Below are 16,280 nucleotides of genomic sequence, written 5' to 3'. Positions count from 1 at the left end.
AAAACAACTGGTGTGCTAACTGCGAATAACAAGGTGTAGAGCTGGAGGAACACAGCAGGCCAAGCAGCATCAGAGGAGCAGGAAGGCTGACGTTTCAGGTCTAGACCCTTCTTCAGAAATGGGGGAGGGGAAGGCGATTCTGAAATAAATAGGGAGAGACGGGGAGGCGGACCAAAGATGGACAGAGGAGAAGATAGTTGGGGAGGAGACAGACTAGTTAAAGAGGCGGGGATGGAGCCAGTATAGGTGGGGGGGTAGGGAGGGGATAGGTCAGTCCGGGGAGGACGGACAGGCCAAGGGGCAGGATGAGGCTAGTAAGTAGGAGATGGGGGTGGGGCTTGGGGAGGAGGGGGGATAGGTGTGTTGATAGGAAGGACAGGTTCGGGAGGCGGGGACGAGCTGGGCTGGTTTTGGGATGCAGTGGGGGAAGGGGAGATTTTGAAGCTGGTGAAGTCCACATCGATACCATTGGGCTGCAGGGTTCCCAAGCGGAATATGTGTTGCTGTTCCTGCAACCTTCAGGTGGCATCATTGTGACACTGCAGGAGGCCCATGATGGACAAAGAATGGGAGGGGGAGTTGAAATGGTTTGTGACTGGGAAGATGCAGTTGTTTATTGCGAACCGAGCAGAGGTGTTCTGCAAAGCGGTCCCCAAGCCTCCGCTTGGTTTCCCTGATGTAGAGGAAGCCACAACGGGAACAGCGGATGCAGTATACCACATTAGCAGATGTGCAGGTGAACATCTGCTTGATGTGGAAAGTCTTATTAGGGCCTGGGACGGGGGTGAAGGAGGAGGTGTTGGGGCAGGTGTAGCACTTCCTGCGGTTGCAGGGAAAAGTGCCGGGTGTGGTGGGGCTGGAGGGGAGTGTGGAGCGGAGAAGGGAGTCATGGAGAGAGTGGTCTGTCCAGAAAGCAGACAAGGGTGGGGATGGAAAATGTCTTTGGTGGTGGGGTCGGATTGCAGATCTGTTGGATCAGGAGGTTGGTGGGGTGGTACGTAAGGATGAGGGGGATTCTGTTTTGGTTGTTAATGCAGGGAGGGGGTGTAAGGGATGAGTTGCGGGAAATGCGAGAGACACGGCGAGGGCATTCTCGACCACTGAGGAAGGTACGTTGCGGCCCTTGAAAAACGAGGGCATCTGACATGTTCGGGAGTGGAATGCCTCAACCTGGGAGCAGATGCGGCGGAGGCGAAGGAATTGGGAATAGGGGATGGCATTTTTACTCCTCGTTGCAGTTGCAGATAGATGAGTCTGAGTGAGCTTTAGAGGCAGCGCAAGTCTCCAATGAATTAGCCATCTCCAAAATGTGAGGCAGTCAGAGATTCGTGCGTGGATGTTCGAATGGCTCACCGACGAGCCAATCTTTCACTTCAAGCTCTTCTCACGCTGCCTTTCCCATTTCAGGGTTGACCGTTCTGATGGCCGAGAGCAAGGATTACTACAAGAGGCTGTGGGCCTGGGAAGGCTGGCGAGTGAACGTGGGGAAACGAATGCGACAACTCTACGAGGAATATGCAGCTCTGAAGAACAAGGCAGCGAAAATGAACGGTGACTGACGGAAATGAACGATGTTTGACACTTCAGCCAGTGGCAGTGGGAACCTGCTGGTGACTATACTTATCTTGTTTGTTTGTTCTGAAGGTTACGAAGACTACGGTGACTACTGGCGGGGAAACTACGAAACCGATGATGTTGGAGTGTATGCGTACAGTCGAAACGATCTCCTGAAAGATGTGGATCGAATACTTGAAGAGGTTAAAGTCACATCTTACCGTAATCAGTCTCCGCTGCCCAGTTCACCAAATGTGTGCGATTCCAAAAAGTTTGTAATGCCTTCAGCCAACATTTGCTCAGGCCAGAAAAATATTTCAGACAAAAAATTATTATCATTTACTGAAACAATGAACTAAAAACATTGGAAGCTGGTTTGGGTTAATCATCACTGTCATATCTCGGTGAAATTCACAACCGTTAGTTCCTACATGCAGTCATGGACTTTATTCTGAAAATGTTTTAAAATGTCCTCGCTCTGGGCTGCTAACTTAGAACATAGAACATAGAACAGTACAGTACAGAACAGGCCCTTCAGCCCACGATGTTGTGCCAACCATTGATCCTCATGTATGCACCCTCAAATTTCTGTGACCATATGCATGTCCAGCAGTCTCTTAAATGACCCCAATGACCTTGCTTCCACAACTGCTGCTGGCAACTCATTCCATGCTCTCACAACTCTCTGTGTAAAGAACCCGCCTCTGGCATCCCCTCTATACTTTCCACCAACCAACTTAAAACTATGACCCCTCGTGTTAGCCTTTTCTGCCCTGGGAAATAGTCTCCGGCTATCAACTCTATCTATGCCTCTCATTATCTTGTATACCTCAATTAGGTCCCCTCTCCTCCTCCTTTTCTCCAATGAAAAAAGTCTGAGCTCAGTCAACCTCTCTTCATAAGATAAGCCCTCCAGTCCAGGCAGCATCCTGGTAAACCTCCTCTGAACCCTCTCCAAAGCATCCACATCTTTCCGATAATAGGGCGACCAGAACTGGACTAACTTGCTTTTGGTTTCACTTTCTCTCTGTCACCACGACTGTAGCTCACAGCAGACAGATCAGAGTCAACAGACAAACCTATTCAAAGACTCAGCCTTCAAACCAGGGAACAGTACGGTCAGTCTGATGAGGGAGAATTCTGACAGGACTCTGTTTTGGCTCTAATGCCAGATTCCTTTACAGAAAGTCTCAGTTTTGGGTTGAAATTTTCCCCACAGCACAGAGGCCCATTTCGGCATTGAGCCTTGGTTATTCTGGGAATCCTACCTCAGTGTGCTTTGGACAGATGCAGCCCACGTGGGGTGGGGGGATGGGGAGGTTAGCCCCTCTCGACTGATGTGCCAGTTCCCTAGCCCCCATCCTGGTCATCTCGGCGCTGCAAGGACTGGAACAAGCAAAGCTGCACAGAGTGGACAGTTGGTCACCTTAAGGCGGGCTGAAGGAAGTGTTTCTTTTTTGCAGCGAATGGAGGCCATTCTCCCCACCCTTACCTGAGGTGTGCTGCCAGGAAAAAGCTGGTATCCTGCTCACGAGACCTGAGCCCTGCTATCCTCCACTCCATGGTCACTCGCCCTCAGCCCTCCATCTTAATGGCCCCAGTCACAGGATGAGTCCTTACATGGTTCTGAATGGGACTTAAAATGGCCAGGATGGGGAAGATGCTCCAGGCTGTGCTTGCCCTCCTGACTGAGGAGCACCCCCTCCATCACTCCTAACCCTCTCTTCCTGGCTGGTTGGTGAGTATCATCACATTGTTACACTTCCTGTCAACATCTCACTTCCATATACCTACCCGTTACAGAGCACAATATGATAAACTTGCAGTAGCTCTGCAAGTGTGTCATATCTGAATGAAACCAAAATCTGGATCAGCAAGTATGAAACTGAATGACTATTTGTTTAACCCGCTCAGCACTTGCTAAATGTCAACATTGCCAACAACTTGTTTCTGTGACACCTGTAGATAATGCCCCTGTACAAGGAACTGCATGCATATGTGAGAGCAAAACTCAGAGATACCTTTGGGCCAGAACATATCAGCTCCACAGGATGTCTCCCTGCTCACTTATTGGGTAAGATCATTTTATAATTCCTTGGAATTGCCTGCTTTCTGTTATTGTAACATTGAGCAGATGAATTGTACACACATTCCCCATTTTCAACTTTTCTGAAGGGTCCTGTGTGAGGACCCTTTGCCAAAGTCTGCTCTAAAATTCTTCATGATGCAAAGCAGCATTATTTAGGTGGCTCAGCAGTTAGCCCTGCTGCCTCATTGTACCAGGGACCCGGGTTTGATTCCACCCTGAGGTAACTCTCTGTGTGGAGTTTGCAAATTCTCCCCATGTCAGTGTGGGTTTCCGCCAGGTGCTCTAGTTTCCTCCCACAGTCCAACAATGAGTGGGTTAGCCATGGGAATTACAAAGATAAGTATGGGGTATGGGCCTGGGTGGGAGGCTCTTGCGAAGGTCAGTGCAGACCTGATGGGCCAAATGGCCTACTTCCATGTGTAGGGATTCTATGATCCTAGCTTTATTTATATCCATTTTTTTCTCCCTGGTTGGGCCCAATTGGTTGTGTGATTTTGTTTACATACAAATGATGTGAAGTTTGGAAGTGAACTGAATCACAAAATTTGAAGGAATAACCTTCTGGTTATACTTTCCCCTCGCATGGTGCTGGTCACATGCTCTACAGAGTGCTCTAATTCCACCCTGCTGTGCTATATATACCCAGTGGTGTGCAGCTCCACAATATTGTCACAAGTTTGCTCCAGGTTCACCACGGTATCCTGGAAGGGTAGAACAAGCCAGGCAGCATATGGAGGAAAGGAACAGTCAACGTTTCAGGTATTAGATCCTGAAGAAGGGTAATACCTGAAACGCTGACTGCTCCTTTCCTCCAGATGCTGCCTGGTCTTGCTGCGTCCTTCCAGCCTGCTGTTTGCCCAGAGATAGTAGGAACTGCCGATGCTGGAGAATCTGAGATAACAAGGTGTGGAGCTGGATGAACACAGCAGGCCAAGCAACATCAGAGGAGCAGGAAGGCTGATGTTTCAGGCCTGGGCCCTTCTTCATAAATTGTTATCTCCTGTTTGTCTACCTTGGATTCCAGCATCTGCAGTTTCTTTTTTGTCTCACACCCCAGTACCCAATAGTTAACCTGAAATCTTCAGCTGTCTGAAGACTGTTTTAACTTCCAGGTGATCATTTTAGGTCTGCTGGTGCCCCTTTCCTAGGACAATATTCAGTATGTGTTTGTTTTATTAAATTTGCTGTGTGTGCTCTTTCTAGAGAAATCCCTTCAGTTTAACTTGATGACATTTGCCCAGAGCGTAAATGCCCTAGAACATTAGCTAAAATAAAACAATATCCATAAATGTTCAAACAAAGCTATTGTTTGATGCCTTGTTTTCATGTCTTACTTAATCACAAGCATAAACGATCATCAACTGGTTGATTTAAGCAATACAATGCATAAGAATCTTATAGCTCCGGGAGTTGCGAAGCATCATTGATACATTGGTAGTGAAAAAGGCACTGAGGAGAGGGAATGGCAGTAAGCAAACCCTCAGGGAATGGCACAGTTGGGTATGTGCTGCTGTCAATAACCTGCTGGGATAACACTGCGCCCTCAGCTACTGTGCCACTCAGTGATCAGGCTGATACTCAGTGCATCAATTCCCTACCCTTTCATCTCAACATCAGCACGTGGTGCCCCAAGGGTCACTAATAGCTGCCTTGTTTCACCGTGAAGCCTGTCCAAGAAGACAGCACGTAACCGCGTCTCTGTAACAACAGGCTGGTTTGAACAGACCTTGGCAGATGTGGGTACAGGTTGCCATGTGACGAGCCAATTGTGGCTCTCCTCTGGTGCATGGGCCTCTCAAGGTCATTGGTTTAGACCCCACTCCCTCGGCTAAAACTCTCAGTGCAGTTGAGGTGCCACCGAACTGCAACTATTCTGAGAAGAGTTCTCCCTGGTGTCTTGACCAACAGCTCCCCTCAATCAATACCAAAAACAAATTGATCTGATTGGTAGGCTGAGGCGGGTGGAATCTTGCTGTGTGAAATCCAGCCGCTGTGGCTTCCACTCCTAAACAATGACAGGATTTTAAATGAAATGGTTACTTCGGCTGTAAAGCACTTTGCAATAATGGTGTTAGATAAATGTTCGCCTTTCCTTTGTTTTTCTTGAATCTGAGCGCTACACTCAAGAGGCTTTGGGAAGGCGCAGAGATGTGAATATGGGGCTAGTTGAACAGTAGTTTCAGCATAGCATGTAATGAAATGATTCTGCCTTCCCTTGCCAGATGCTCTGCAATATATTGCCTTTGTTGAATTTGGCTTGTAAATGTTCTACACAACATCCAGGTGCCGTTGCTCAATGCCCAGCTATCTTGCAGGCATTTCAATGTACATTCTACTTCCTCTTCAGGTGACATGTGGGGAAGATTTTGGGGAAACCTGTATCCTTGGTCAATTCCATATCCCTCCCAGGAAGACATCGATGTGACATCTGAAATGGTCAAACAGGTACATTGACTGCTGTGCCCTTCCTGTATGAAGGGTGTTACAATTAATCTATATTGAAGACCGTTAATTGAAGAAGGCTAGTTATTAAAGGTACCAAGTGTAATATTGTAGAAGGCTTATCAACTATGCAAATGGAAGAGCAACAGTATCAAAATATGCAGTAGGAAAAGACCATTTAGCTGTTGTGGCCTTTATGTTGCTGTCATCCTAGCTGGTGGGATACCAGTCCCACTCCTGTTCCTAGCACAGACAGTGAGGAGAAAGATTCAGCCCAATTTCCCATCAATATCTGTTACAGACTCTCAAACCTCAGTAAAGCCTTCCTGCCCCTCTGATGCTACTTGGCCTGCTGTGTTCATCCAGCTCCACACCTTGTTATCTTGACGGTACAAAGTAGCTGGTCTAGCATCCCTGGAGTATTGCGAATGTATTTACCCCAGATGTTCTACTGCCCATGTTACTCCCCAGTTGTATTAGAATTGGAGGCAGTGTAACTATTCCAACACAGTGTTAGAATTACACACTGCTGTCTTATGCCTCCAGTCCAATTGATTTAAAGCTGATTGTTTCCTGTGTTAGGTAGTTTATTTTTATATTGGCACATACCAATTCACAGTAGTAAGATGTAAGGTTATTCTCTACCTTGCTCTTTCCTGTAACAATTGGTTGACTTTACTGACATTTTAATGCCTTGTTGCAATTGCATGAGTTGGTTCCTTGTCGTTTTAGGGATGGAATCCAAAAAAAATGTTTCAGAAGGCAGATTTATTCTTTCAATCATTGGACCTTCAACCTATGAATGATCATTTCTGGAACTATTCCATGATTGAGAAACCTACAGATGGCCGTAAAGTTGTTTGTCATCCAACAGCTTGGGATATGGGCAACAGAGTGGATTTCAGGTACAGAATGTGCAGGCAGTTAAAGATTGGGAAAATGTCGGGCTGGCCGGCTTCCTTTGTGACTATCACCATGCCAGTGCACGTTGCTGTGATGTTTCTTTGATTTATGCTCAGTCCTATCACTTCTGAATGAACAGATTTCCCTCGTGGATGTAGGGTATGCAGTGCAAGCTCTCTAATCCAGTGTAAAGAAGGGTTCCCATTGAGAAAACCATATCCCACTGTTTGCCTCCCACCACAAACTTCGCTCCCTGGCTGCCACCTCCGAGGATTTTTTAGCTACTGCCCAGGGTTGAAGATAATGAGTCACAACCTTAAGCTTACGGTTAGCTGATATCCGCCCTGCCAATAATATCACCTCCTGCTAGTATCGCCTCTCTCCTCCCTTCCTCAGCTTTTAAAACCCTTTTCTGTGTTTTTAGGACTATAAGAAATACTATCAGGAATGGGGCCTGCTCCACTGCCCACATTCCATCCCTTCCCCTATAACCTTTGATTCCCTGACTGATCAAGAATCTGCTCGGGCTTAAACATACATAAGGAGCCCACCCCCACAGCTCTCTGTGGCAAGGAGCTCCAAGGCCTGGGACAAGTCAAAGAGAGAAGAAATTCATCCCCATCTCAGTCTTCAGTTGGTGCCCATTTATGCTGTGACTGCGCCCTCTGGTCCTCTGTGAGGGGAATCATCCTCTCAGCATTGACCTTGTCAAACCCCTTAGGAATCCTATATGTTTCAGTGAGATCACCCCACATTCTTCTTTCTTAAAAGAAACATAGAAGATAAGAGTGGGAGGAGGTCATTTGGCCGTTTGAGCCTGCTCTGTCATTCTTCATCATCACGGCTGATTGTCCAACTCAGCACCTAATCCTGCTTTCTCCCCAAACCCTTTAGTCCCATGCACCCTAAGTGCTATATCTAGTCATCTCTTGAATACATTCAATGTTTTGTCATCAACTACTTCCTGTGGTAATGAATTCCACAGGAACAACACTCTTTGGGTGAAGAAATGTCTCCCCATCTCCGTCCTAACTGGTCTACCCTGAAACCTCAGTCTGTGACCCCTGGTTTTGGATACGTCCACCATCGGGAACATCCTCCCTGCATTTACCTTGTTAGATCCTGTTAGAGCTTTATAAGTCTCTATGAGATCTCCCCTTGTTCGTCTGAATTTTAGCGAAAACAATCCTAACCTAGTCAATCTCTCCTCATGGGTCAGTGCCGTCATTCCCAGAATCAGCCTGGTAAAGCTTCGCTGCACTCCCTTGAGGGAAAGAGCGTCCTTCCTCAGAAAAGGAGGCCAAAATTGCACACAATATTCTAGATGTGCCCTCACCAAGGCCCTGTATGACTGCAACAACACATCCCTGCTCCTGTACTCGAGACCACTCGCAATGAAGGCCAACATATTGCTTAATCTTTGCTGATAAGACAATCCCATCTAAACTCAGGAACTTGATGTGCAAAATGAAAGGATTATCTTCTTGTTTTAACTGCAGGATTAAAATGTGCACCAAAGTTAGCATGGAAGACTTCTTGACTATTCACCATGAAATGGGCCATATACAGTATGACATGGAGTACGCTAATCTGACCTACTTATTGCGAGATGGGGCAAATGAAGGTTTCCATGAGGGTGTAGGGGAGATCATGTCACTGTCAGCAGCTACTCCCAAATATCTAAAATCACTGGGTCTTCTTTCCGATTCTTTCACCGAAACAAGTGGTAGGTACTTAAAGCAGCTTCTGTTATCAAATAGTTTTCTATTATCCCAACCATGCTATAATACAAAAACAGCCATATTACTCCAACAGTCCTCTATTATTCCAATAGCCTGCTATAAGTTAAATAGCCCCCTGTTACCTCAATGTTCTGCTATTACGCCAACGCCTGCTATTACCGCGACAGCCCTCTGCTGCCCCAACAGTTCTTCATCACTATGCTATTCCTTTATTACTTACTATGATACATTAACAACTGTCTATTAGATGAACAATCCACGATTCTCCAGCAATTCTCTATTACTCCAATGATTCTGTGTCATTCCGACAATGCTCTGTTGCTCCAATAGCCTATTTTACTCCACCTTTGCCAGGTCAATGAGCCTAGATGGTATCCCCCAACAGGGCATTGGCTCAGGAAGAAACTATACATACTTTGCAGTTGGACATTGTAGCTAGACCGTGGCTAAAAAGGTGTGTCCCACCCACACTGTGCACCCCAGGGGAACCTTGGGGAACATTGTTTGACTCCTCAAGAAACATCTCCCCATGCTGAAGTCAAAGTTACAAACAAGAAGCAAGAGAAATTACAATGCCATTTATGATGCCCTTAATGTGGGCCTGTAGCCCTACAATGAGGGAGAACACCATTCAGCCCACACCAACTCTCCAAGGAACATCTCACTCAGACCCTATGCACCCCTTCCCATAACCCTGCATTTCCCATGGCTGATCCACCCTAACTTGCGTATCTTTGGACTGTGGGAGGAAACCAAACCACCCACGGGAAGCCCACGCACACACGGTGAGAACAGGTAGACTCCACACAGACAGTCACCCAAAGCTGGGACCAAGCCTGGGGCCCCGGCACTGTGAGGCATCGCAGCTAGCCACTGAGCCACCAAAAGCACGCAACACTCAAGATGGGACATGAACTCACAGCCCCTGGTTTAGGAGGCCAATCCCTTATCCATTAGGCCACTAGGGCCATAAGTATGAATGGGTGAGACCAACATTTGTGAGGGAGATATAACAGTTGTGATTACTTCTGCTGTAGAGATTGACATCAACTTCCTATTGAAGCAAGCACTGACTATAGTGGGTACCTTACCTTTCACATACATGATGGAGCAGTGGCGATGGGAAATGTTCCGAGGAAACATACCCAAAGATCAGTGGATGAAAAGGTTTTGGGAAATGAAGTAAGTATTCAATTCTGAGTTCTGATTAATAATCTCACAGTGGCAATAGCCCAGGTATCTTTCTGCCTTTAGCATTCTACTGAAATAAAAGATGATAATGAGCCGATTGTTCTGAAGGTAGCGTGAGAAGTAGTACAAACGTTGGCTTTCCCTTCAGGCTTCCTCTTTGTGAAACGTTAGAGCCAGTACAATTATGTAGTAGAACCGGGCCATGCTGTGAGTCTAGCAAACTTATTAACCAGCATTTGGAGGGAAACCAGGAGTGTGCCGATTGATCGAATACTCCGGATCATCGAGAATTGCGCACGATGACGGTGAACCCTGAATAAACAGAGCTATGTGCCATCACAACTCTCAACAAAATCGATGTCAAAACATTGACACCCCGCCTAAAATCAATATAGAAAGACACATGAAGTCGTTGCAATGTAATGCAGGTGATGTACACATCACTGTCGTACTATAATAGCGTTATACGCTACATGCTGGTTCTTCATATGTTCCTGTTCTTGAGGGGCCAGTTAAAACAGAGTTTGCTGTAGTTTATGTTTTTGTCAGTGCCAATGATGAGCCCTGTCACTTCGGAGGCTGAAGGATGGGGATTACTGCTGAGACTGGAGCACAGTGTGACTTTTCGAGCCAATCTTCCGGTTGGGTTTGTGTCAAACCAATATCCTGCCTGGCCTCCAAGGAGCTGGAAGAGGGGAATGGCACTGCTTTGACGCAGAAGCAGGGGGATTTTCCCAGTGGCCTGCTTAATACGCTGCCCGTATGTCAAAGTCACTGCAGAAACAGGCTGTTTGGTCATTGCCTGTTTGGTCTGCTGTTTCTGGGAGCTTGCTGTGCCCAAACTGACTTGCATATTTGTCTACGTTACAACAGAGGCTCCAGGCAACAGGTTCAGTGAGCTGGGTTAGCTGGTTTATGATGTGACAGAGACATCAACAAAGTGAGTTCAGTCCCTGCTCTGGTCGAGGTTACCCTGTTTTCTCAATCTTGCCCCTCCATGGTATGGTGACCCTCAGGCTAAATCACCAGCCGTGCTCTCCCCCCTCTCTAATGAGGGAGTAGCCCCATGCTTCATCTGGGACTATGGAAGGAAAGGAAACACAATTGAATGGAAAGCGTTTTAGGACATCCTGAGGTGTTGAAAGGTGCTCCGGAAACACAAATTCTTTCTCTTGCCCGATAACGCTAGCAGTTTGGACCCAACTACTGATTTTTAACTTTCCTGTTTGTCTTGTCCACATGCTGAACACATTGTGGCTGAACTCACTCCTCGTTAAAAATGCAAGAAGAGAAACGTAGGCCTGGATTTAAATTGAGGGCAGTTTTCTGGCATAATCTTGCACCATTTGTCCAGGACTTCCCCTCCAACAGCTGTAGAATGAGAGCTGGTCTATTTTAGAGAAAAATCCTTGTTTAAGTCCTGCTGACTGACTTCTCTGAGCCTGCCCACATATAAGCTTTTAATTCTGGTGGCATCCTCTTAAATCCCTGTTTGCACTTTTCAGTAAAGCCTTTGACAAGGTGCCCAATGGAAAGCTGGTCCAAAAGGTAAGAGCCCATGGGATCCAGAATCAACCAGGGGTGTGATGGCCTACTGGTATTAACACTGGATGGTTAATCCAGAGGCCTGGGCTTAAATCACACCAAGATAGATGGTGGAATTTGAATTCAATAAACATCCGGAATTAGTCTTCTAATGATAACCGTTGTCAACTGTTAAGGGGGATGATAACCCCATCTTTAGGAAAGGAAACTTCCATCCTTACCTGGTCTGGCCTGCAAGTGACTCGAGAACCACAGGAATGTAGATGGCTGTTAACTGCCCTCTGGGCAATAAGGGATGCTCAATGATGCCCTCATTCTGTGATTGAATTACAAAAGCCTCCCACTGCTAAGCTTGAATGTACTGACTAATAGCTGATGTATTGAGGAGAATTGATGAAGATAATGCCATAATTTATTCTTTTATTCATTGAGCTAGTAATTGATGTGTTAGGAAAATTGAAACCCAGAGGATGAGAGGCAAAGAAGGAAACAAAAGCTAAAGGAATGAAAGCAGAAATGTACTTATCCAACTTGGGGGGGAAGCAAAGAGAGGTGTCCCACTGGAACCGGTAAAGCCACCTCAATTCTGATATATATTAAGTAACTAATTTCAAACATTTCAATGTTTGCAGTTGTAGAGAAGCTCAGAAAGATGTTATACAGTGGGAAAGATAGCAACAGACTTCAGGTGGACATAGAAAAGTCTGTGAAATGGATGGATGCAGATAGTTAAAACTTAACATGGAAAAGTGTGAAGAGATGCTTTTCTAATGGAGGAATAAAAAGAAACAATATAAACTAATCTTTTATATCGAATGGAATACTATACAAGAAGGTGGAAGGGAACATTTCATCGAAACCAGCGAGCAGTTCAGGGCACCACACCTTAAGAAGAATATATTGGCCTTGGAGGGAGTTCAGTGCAGATTTATTGGAATGATATCCAGATTCCAAGGATTAAATTGCCAGCAAAGATATCACATAAACTAGGGTTATACTCGACTGAGATCTGATGACTGTAGGGTAACTTAATCAAGTATTTAAGGTTTTATGGGAAAAAGGCCAATAGGGAGAAACTATTTTTCCTACTTGTAGAATCCAGGATCAGAGACATATCCCAGTAAAATGAGATCATGGTCTATCAGGAATGCAATGAGGAAATCTTTCTTTGTGCAAAAGGTGCTGGAAGTCTCAAACTTGCTTCTGGAAGTGTCACTGGATGCTGGATCAATCGTTACTTTTGAATCTGACATTGAACGCTTTCTGTGTCTGAATGTATGAATGGAAATGGAGAAAAGGCAGGAAAATGAAGGCAGGTCACTGGTTAGGCACAGCTTCATCAAATGCGTAAACGTGCCTGAGGGATAAATGCAAAACACACACATAAACACATAGACACACAGTATATAATATACCCGGGCGCATACATGAACATACACCTTGCTCCTTCTCATGTTCCTAAACTAAATGGTACCATTTGAAAAGGAGTACAGGATATGAAAGCCCGGGGTGGCAGGGGGGTGTCTGCCCGCAAATATTTGACAATTTCAGGGCAGGTTTAAGATGTTGTTAATGAGCCTGTGTGATCCGATATTAAACAGATTCCGAGGGAAGGGAAGTTATACCGAACCAAGACAAAACACTGCCAGCTGAAATACCGTGTGAAATTCTGGTCACTGCGTTTTAAGAAGGAGGGTATGGCTTTGGAGAAGGTGCAGGAGTGAATTTATAAAATCAGCAGCTGGAGACGGGGCTGTCACATCTTCGGGAGGACTGGAGGAGCTGAGGGTCATTCTCCTTATCACGGAGATGGTTACAGGGAGATTTAATGAAGATGTTCAAGATTGTGAAGTATTTTGAGAGAGGAGCTAAGGAGAAGTAGTTTTCACTGATACGGGACCAATAAGCAGAGGCCACCAGAGCTGGGATAGTTAATCACAAAACGCAGAATGGGACGTGAGTTGGTTGTATTTTTCTTACAGTCGATGATTATGATCGGAGCTGCAGTGCCTGAAAGTTGATGGAAGCAAAATCTATAACAATGTTTGATAGAATATAGGATTACTACACAAAGGGAGGGCAACCCAAAGATGCAAGCAAAGGCCAAGGAAGTAGGGCGAATTATAAATCTCATTTCAACAAGAAATTTCATTATTTGTATTTTTCCTCAGACGCAAGATTGTTGGCGTTGTTGAACCTCTGCTCCATGATGAAACCTACTGTGACCCAGCTGCTCTCTATCATGTTTCCAATGATTACTCCTTCATCAGGTATGTGTAAGATCCCCAGCAGCATGGGAACTGAAGCTTTCCTGCTGTTAACAAATTGTGCAGGACGGGAGCAGTTCAAAACAGCCCTTAGGTTTCTGGCTGTAACATGAAACATGCTTTTATCACAGTTGACCTTGATGCCTCCCATCATTGTAGATGGGGCCCAGTGAAGATTCATTGTTGGCCAAATAGTCCTCAGACTTTGTCAACTCGATTTCTTCCCTCAATGTTGGATGTTCCAGTGAGTATTTCCCAGGCTGTTGTGACATGCATCTCATGATGCTGTGACTGTATCTTGCTGCAAGGAGACAGTTCAGACATCCAATTTGTGGGCCCGCGTTCTGGCAATTTATACAATATTTTGCAGAATAGGAGTTTGGGGCACGGTGAAAGCAGCTTGATCTCCAAATCCACTGATACCTTTAATAGCCAGAAATACGTTGCTGTCTCTCTTGCCTGTGCAGAAAGATTGAGCCTGCACAGCGTTTCGGTGTAAAGAATTCGAAAGATGCATCACCCTCTGAGTGAAGAAATTCCTCCTCACCTCAATTCTAAATGGTCTCACCCCCACCTCCTCACCCAAGCCAAGGAACCGCCCCTCCTGACAGTTTCAACTTCGCTTTGTCTGTCCAAAAGGTAATGAATGAAAAGTTAGTATCTGCTTATGAGCCAAACCTCACCTGAGATCTCCCCTCCACCCAGTGGCTAATGAGTTCTGTCTCATGGTCAGTATTTCGGAGTATCTGTAAGAGATATACTGATAAAATCAACACTATGTCATAGCATGCCAACTGAGGATATAAAGGTCTCAGACTCCATCTTAACTCGGATCACTTGAAGCATGGCACACTCATGAAAGCATGTTTCTCTTGTAACCAAGGAGCATAGATAGTACTTGGCAAGGCACATGGGTGACTGTGAATATCAATCATTTTTGATTAGCATGTAATAAACATCTGTCCTATCCTTCAATACCATGTTGCTCAAGCTGGTTTCTCATTTTATGAGGGATAGTGTAAACTTTTATCACGTTAAGTAAAGGTTCCCTGCTGAGGGCATAAACCCACATCACTGCAGTGGGGCAGAATCTCTGTGTATGTTTCAGACAGATACTTGATCAGTGAGGGAAATCAAGGATTATGGGGAATATGAGGAATGTTGGATCAGCCATGATCCTAGCGAATGGCAGAGAGGGCTTCAATGGCCTATTCAAATTGGGAATAACACTCCTAGGATACTGTCATGAGCTAGTCATAGAATCGTAGATTCCCTGCAATGTGGAAGCAGGCCATTCGGCCCCATCAAGTCCACACTGACCGTCTGAAAAAGCATCTCACCCAGACCCACCACCCACCCCTGTAACCCTGCATTTCCTGTGGCTAATACATCTAATCTGCACATCGCTGTACACTGTGGGCGCATCTTTGTGACTGCAGGAGGAAATCAAAGCAAACTCACACAGAGAACGTGGAAACTCCACACAGACAGTCACTTGAGGGTGGAATGGAACCCCGGTCCCTGTCTCTGTGAGGTAGCAGTGCTAACCACTGTGCCACTGCCTCCTTCTAGTGGACCTTTGCTGCCAAATACAACAGCAGGGAAGTCACATTTTCTGGTTCCTGACAGTGGATTATTGTTTGTGGATTGGAGAGTTGCCCCAGTGCTCACTGCTGCTGATATTATGTGCTGGTTATTGTGCTGTTCCCTTGCAGTCTGCAATGAAGCATTCCCTGTCCTTCTCTTTAGATACTACACAAGGACAATCTACCAGTTCCAGTTTCATGAAGCTCTGTGTAAAGTTGCTGGCCACAAAGGCGAGCTACACAAATGTGCCATCACCAACTCCAATAAAGCAGGCAAGAAGCTCAGGCAAGTTTTCAATTTCTTGCGTATCCTGGTGTATCAAGATTGTCATAAGCACATTCAATGCGTGAGAAATTCCAGGCGATATAGCAAAGTGACTTTGTAAAGCAAAGTCATACAGCAGTGAAACAGACCCTTCTGCCCGACTGAGCAATGCTGACTATGTATCCTAAACTGAACTAGTCCCATTGGCCTGTGTTTGGCCCCCATTCCTCTAAAGCTTTCCTAACCATGTACCTGTCCAAATGTATTTTAAATATTGTAATTGTAACCACCACTACTAATTCCATACACACACCACCATCTGTGTGAAAAGTTATCTCTTGGGTCACTTTTATAACTTTCACCTCTCACCTCAAACCTATGACCTCTCATTTTGGACTCCCCTACCCTGGGGAAATGACATTGTCTGTTCACCTTATCCCTGCCACTCACGATTTTATGAACCTCTGTAAGATCACCCCTCAGCCTCCTATGCTCCAGAGGAAAAAGTCCCAGCCTATCTAGCCTCTCCTAACAACTCAAATCTTCAAATCTTGGTAGCATCCTTGTAAGATAATAAAGTGTGAAGCTGGATGAGCACAGCAGGCCAAGCAGCATCTCAGGAGCACAAAAGCTGATGTTTCGGGCTTAGACCCTTCATCAGAGAGGGGGATGGGGAGAGGGTTCTGGAATAAATTG

At 45.7% G+C, this 16,280-nt stretch overlaps 1 protein-coding gene across 2 annotated transcripts in view; it reads left to right on the top strand.

The window, feature by feature from the left end:
* The window catches only part of ace2 (angiotensin I converting enzyme 2), a 65,093-nt gene that overhangs the window by 26,678 nt on the left and 22,135 nt on the right, over positions 1-16,280 (top strand). For both annotated transcript variants that reach the window (XM_059650441.1, XM_059650442.1), the window contains exons 5-13: positions 1,408-1,551; positions 1,645-1,757; positions 3,520-3,628; positions 5,991-6,088; positions 6,818-6,990; positions 8,488-8,714; positions 9,768-9,912; positions 13,638-13,736; positions 15,483-15,605. In XM_059650441.1, coding sequence (XP_059506424.1) covers positions 1,408-1,551; positions 1,645-1,757; positions 3,520-3,628; positions 5,991-6,088; positions 6,818-6,990; positions 8,488-8,714; positions 9,768-9,912; positions 13,638-13,736; positions 15,483-15,605 — 1,231 coding nt within the window. The remainder of the gene's footprint in view (positions 1-1,407; positions 1,552-1,644; positions 1,758-3,519; positions 3,629-5,990; positions 6,089-6,817; positions 6,991-8,487; positions 8,715-9,767; positions 9,913-13,637; positions 13,737-15,482; positions 15,606-16,280) is intronic.

The sequence above is a fragment of the Stegostoma tigrinum genome, chromosome 12 (assembly GCF_030684315.1).
Source record: "Stegostoma tigrinum isolate sSteTig4 chromosome 12, sSteTig4.hap1, whole genome shotgun sequence".
Classification (NCBI taxonomy): domain Eukaryota; kingdom Metazoa; phylum Chordata; class Chondrichthyes; order Orectolobiformes; family Stegostomatidae; genus Stegostoma; species Stegostoma tigrinum.
This window is presented reverse-complemented; position numbering and strand designations above follow the sequence as displayed.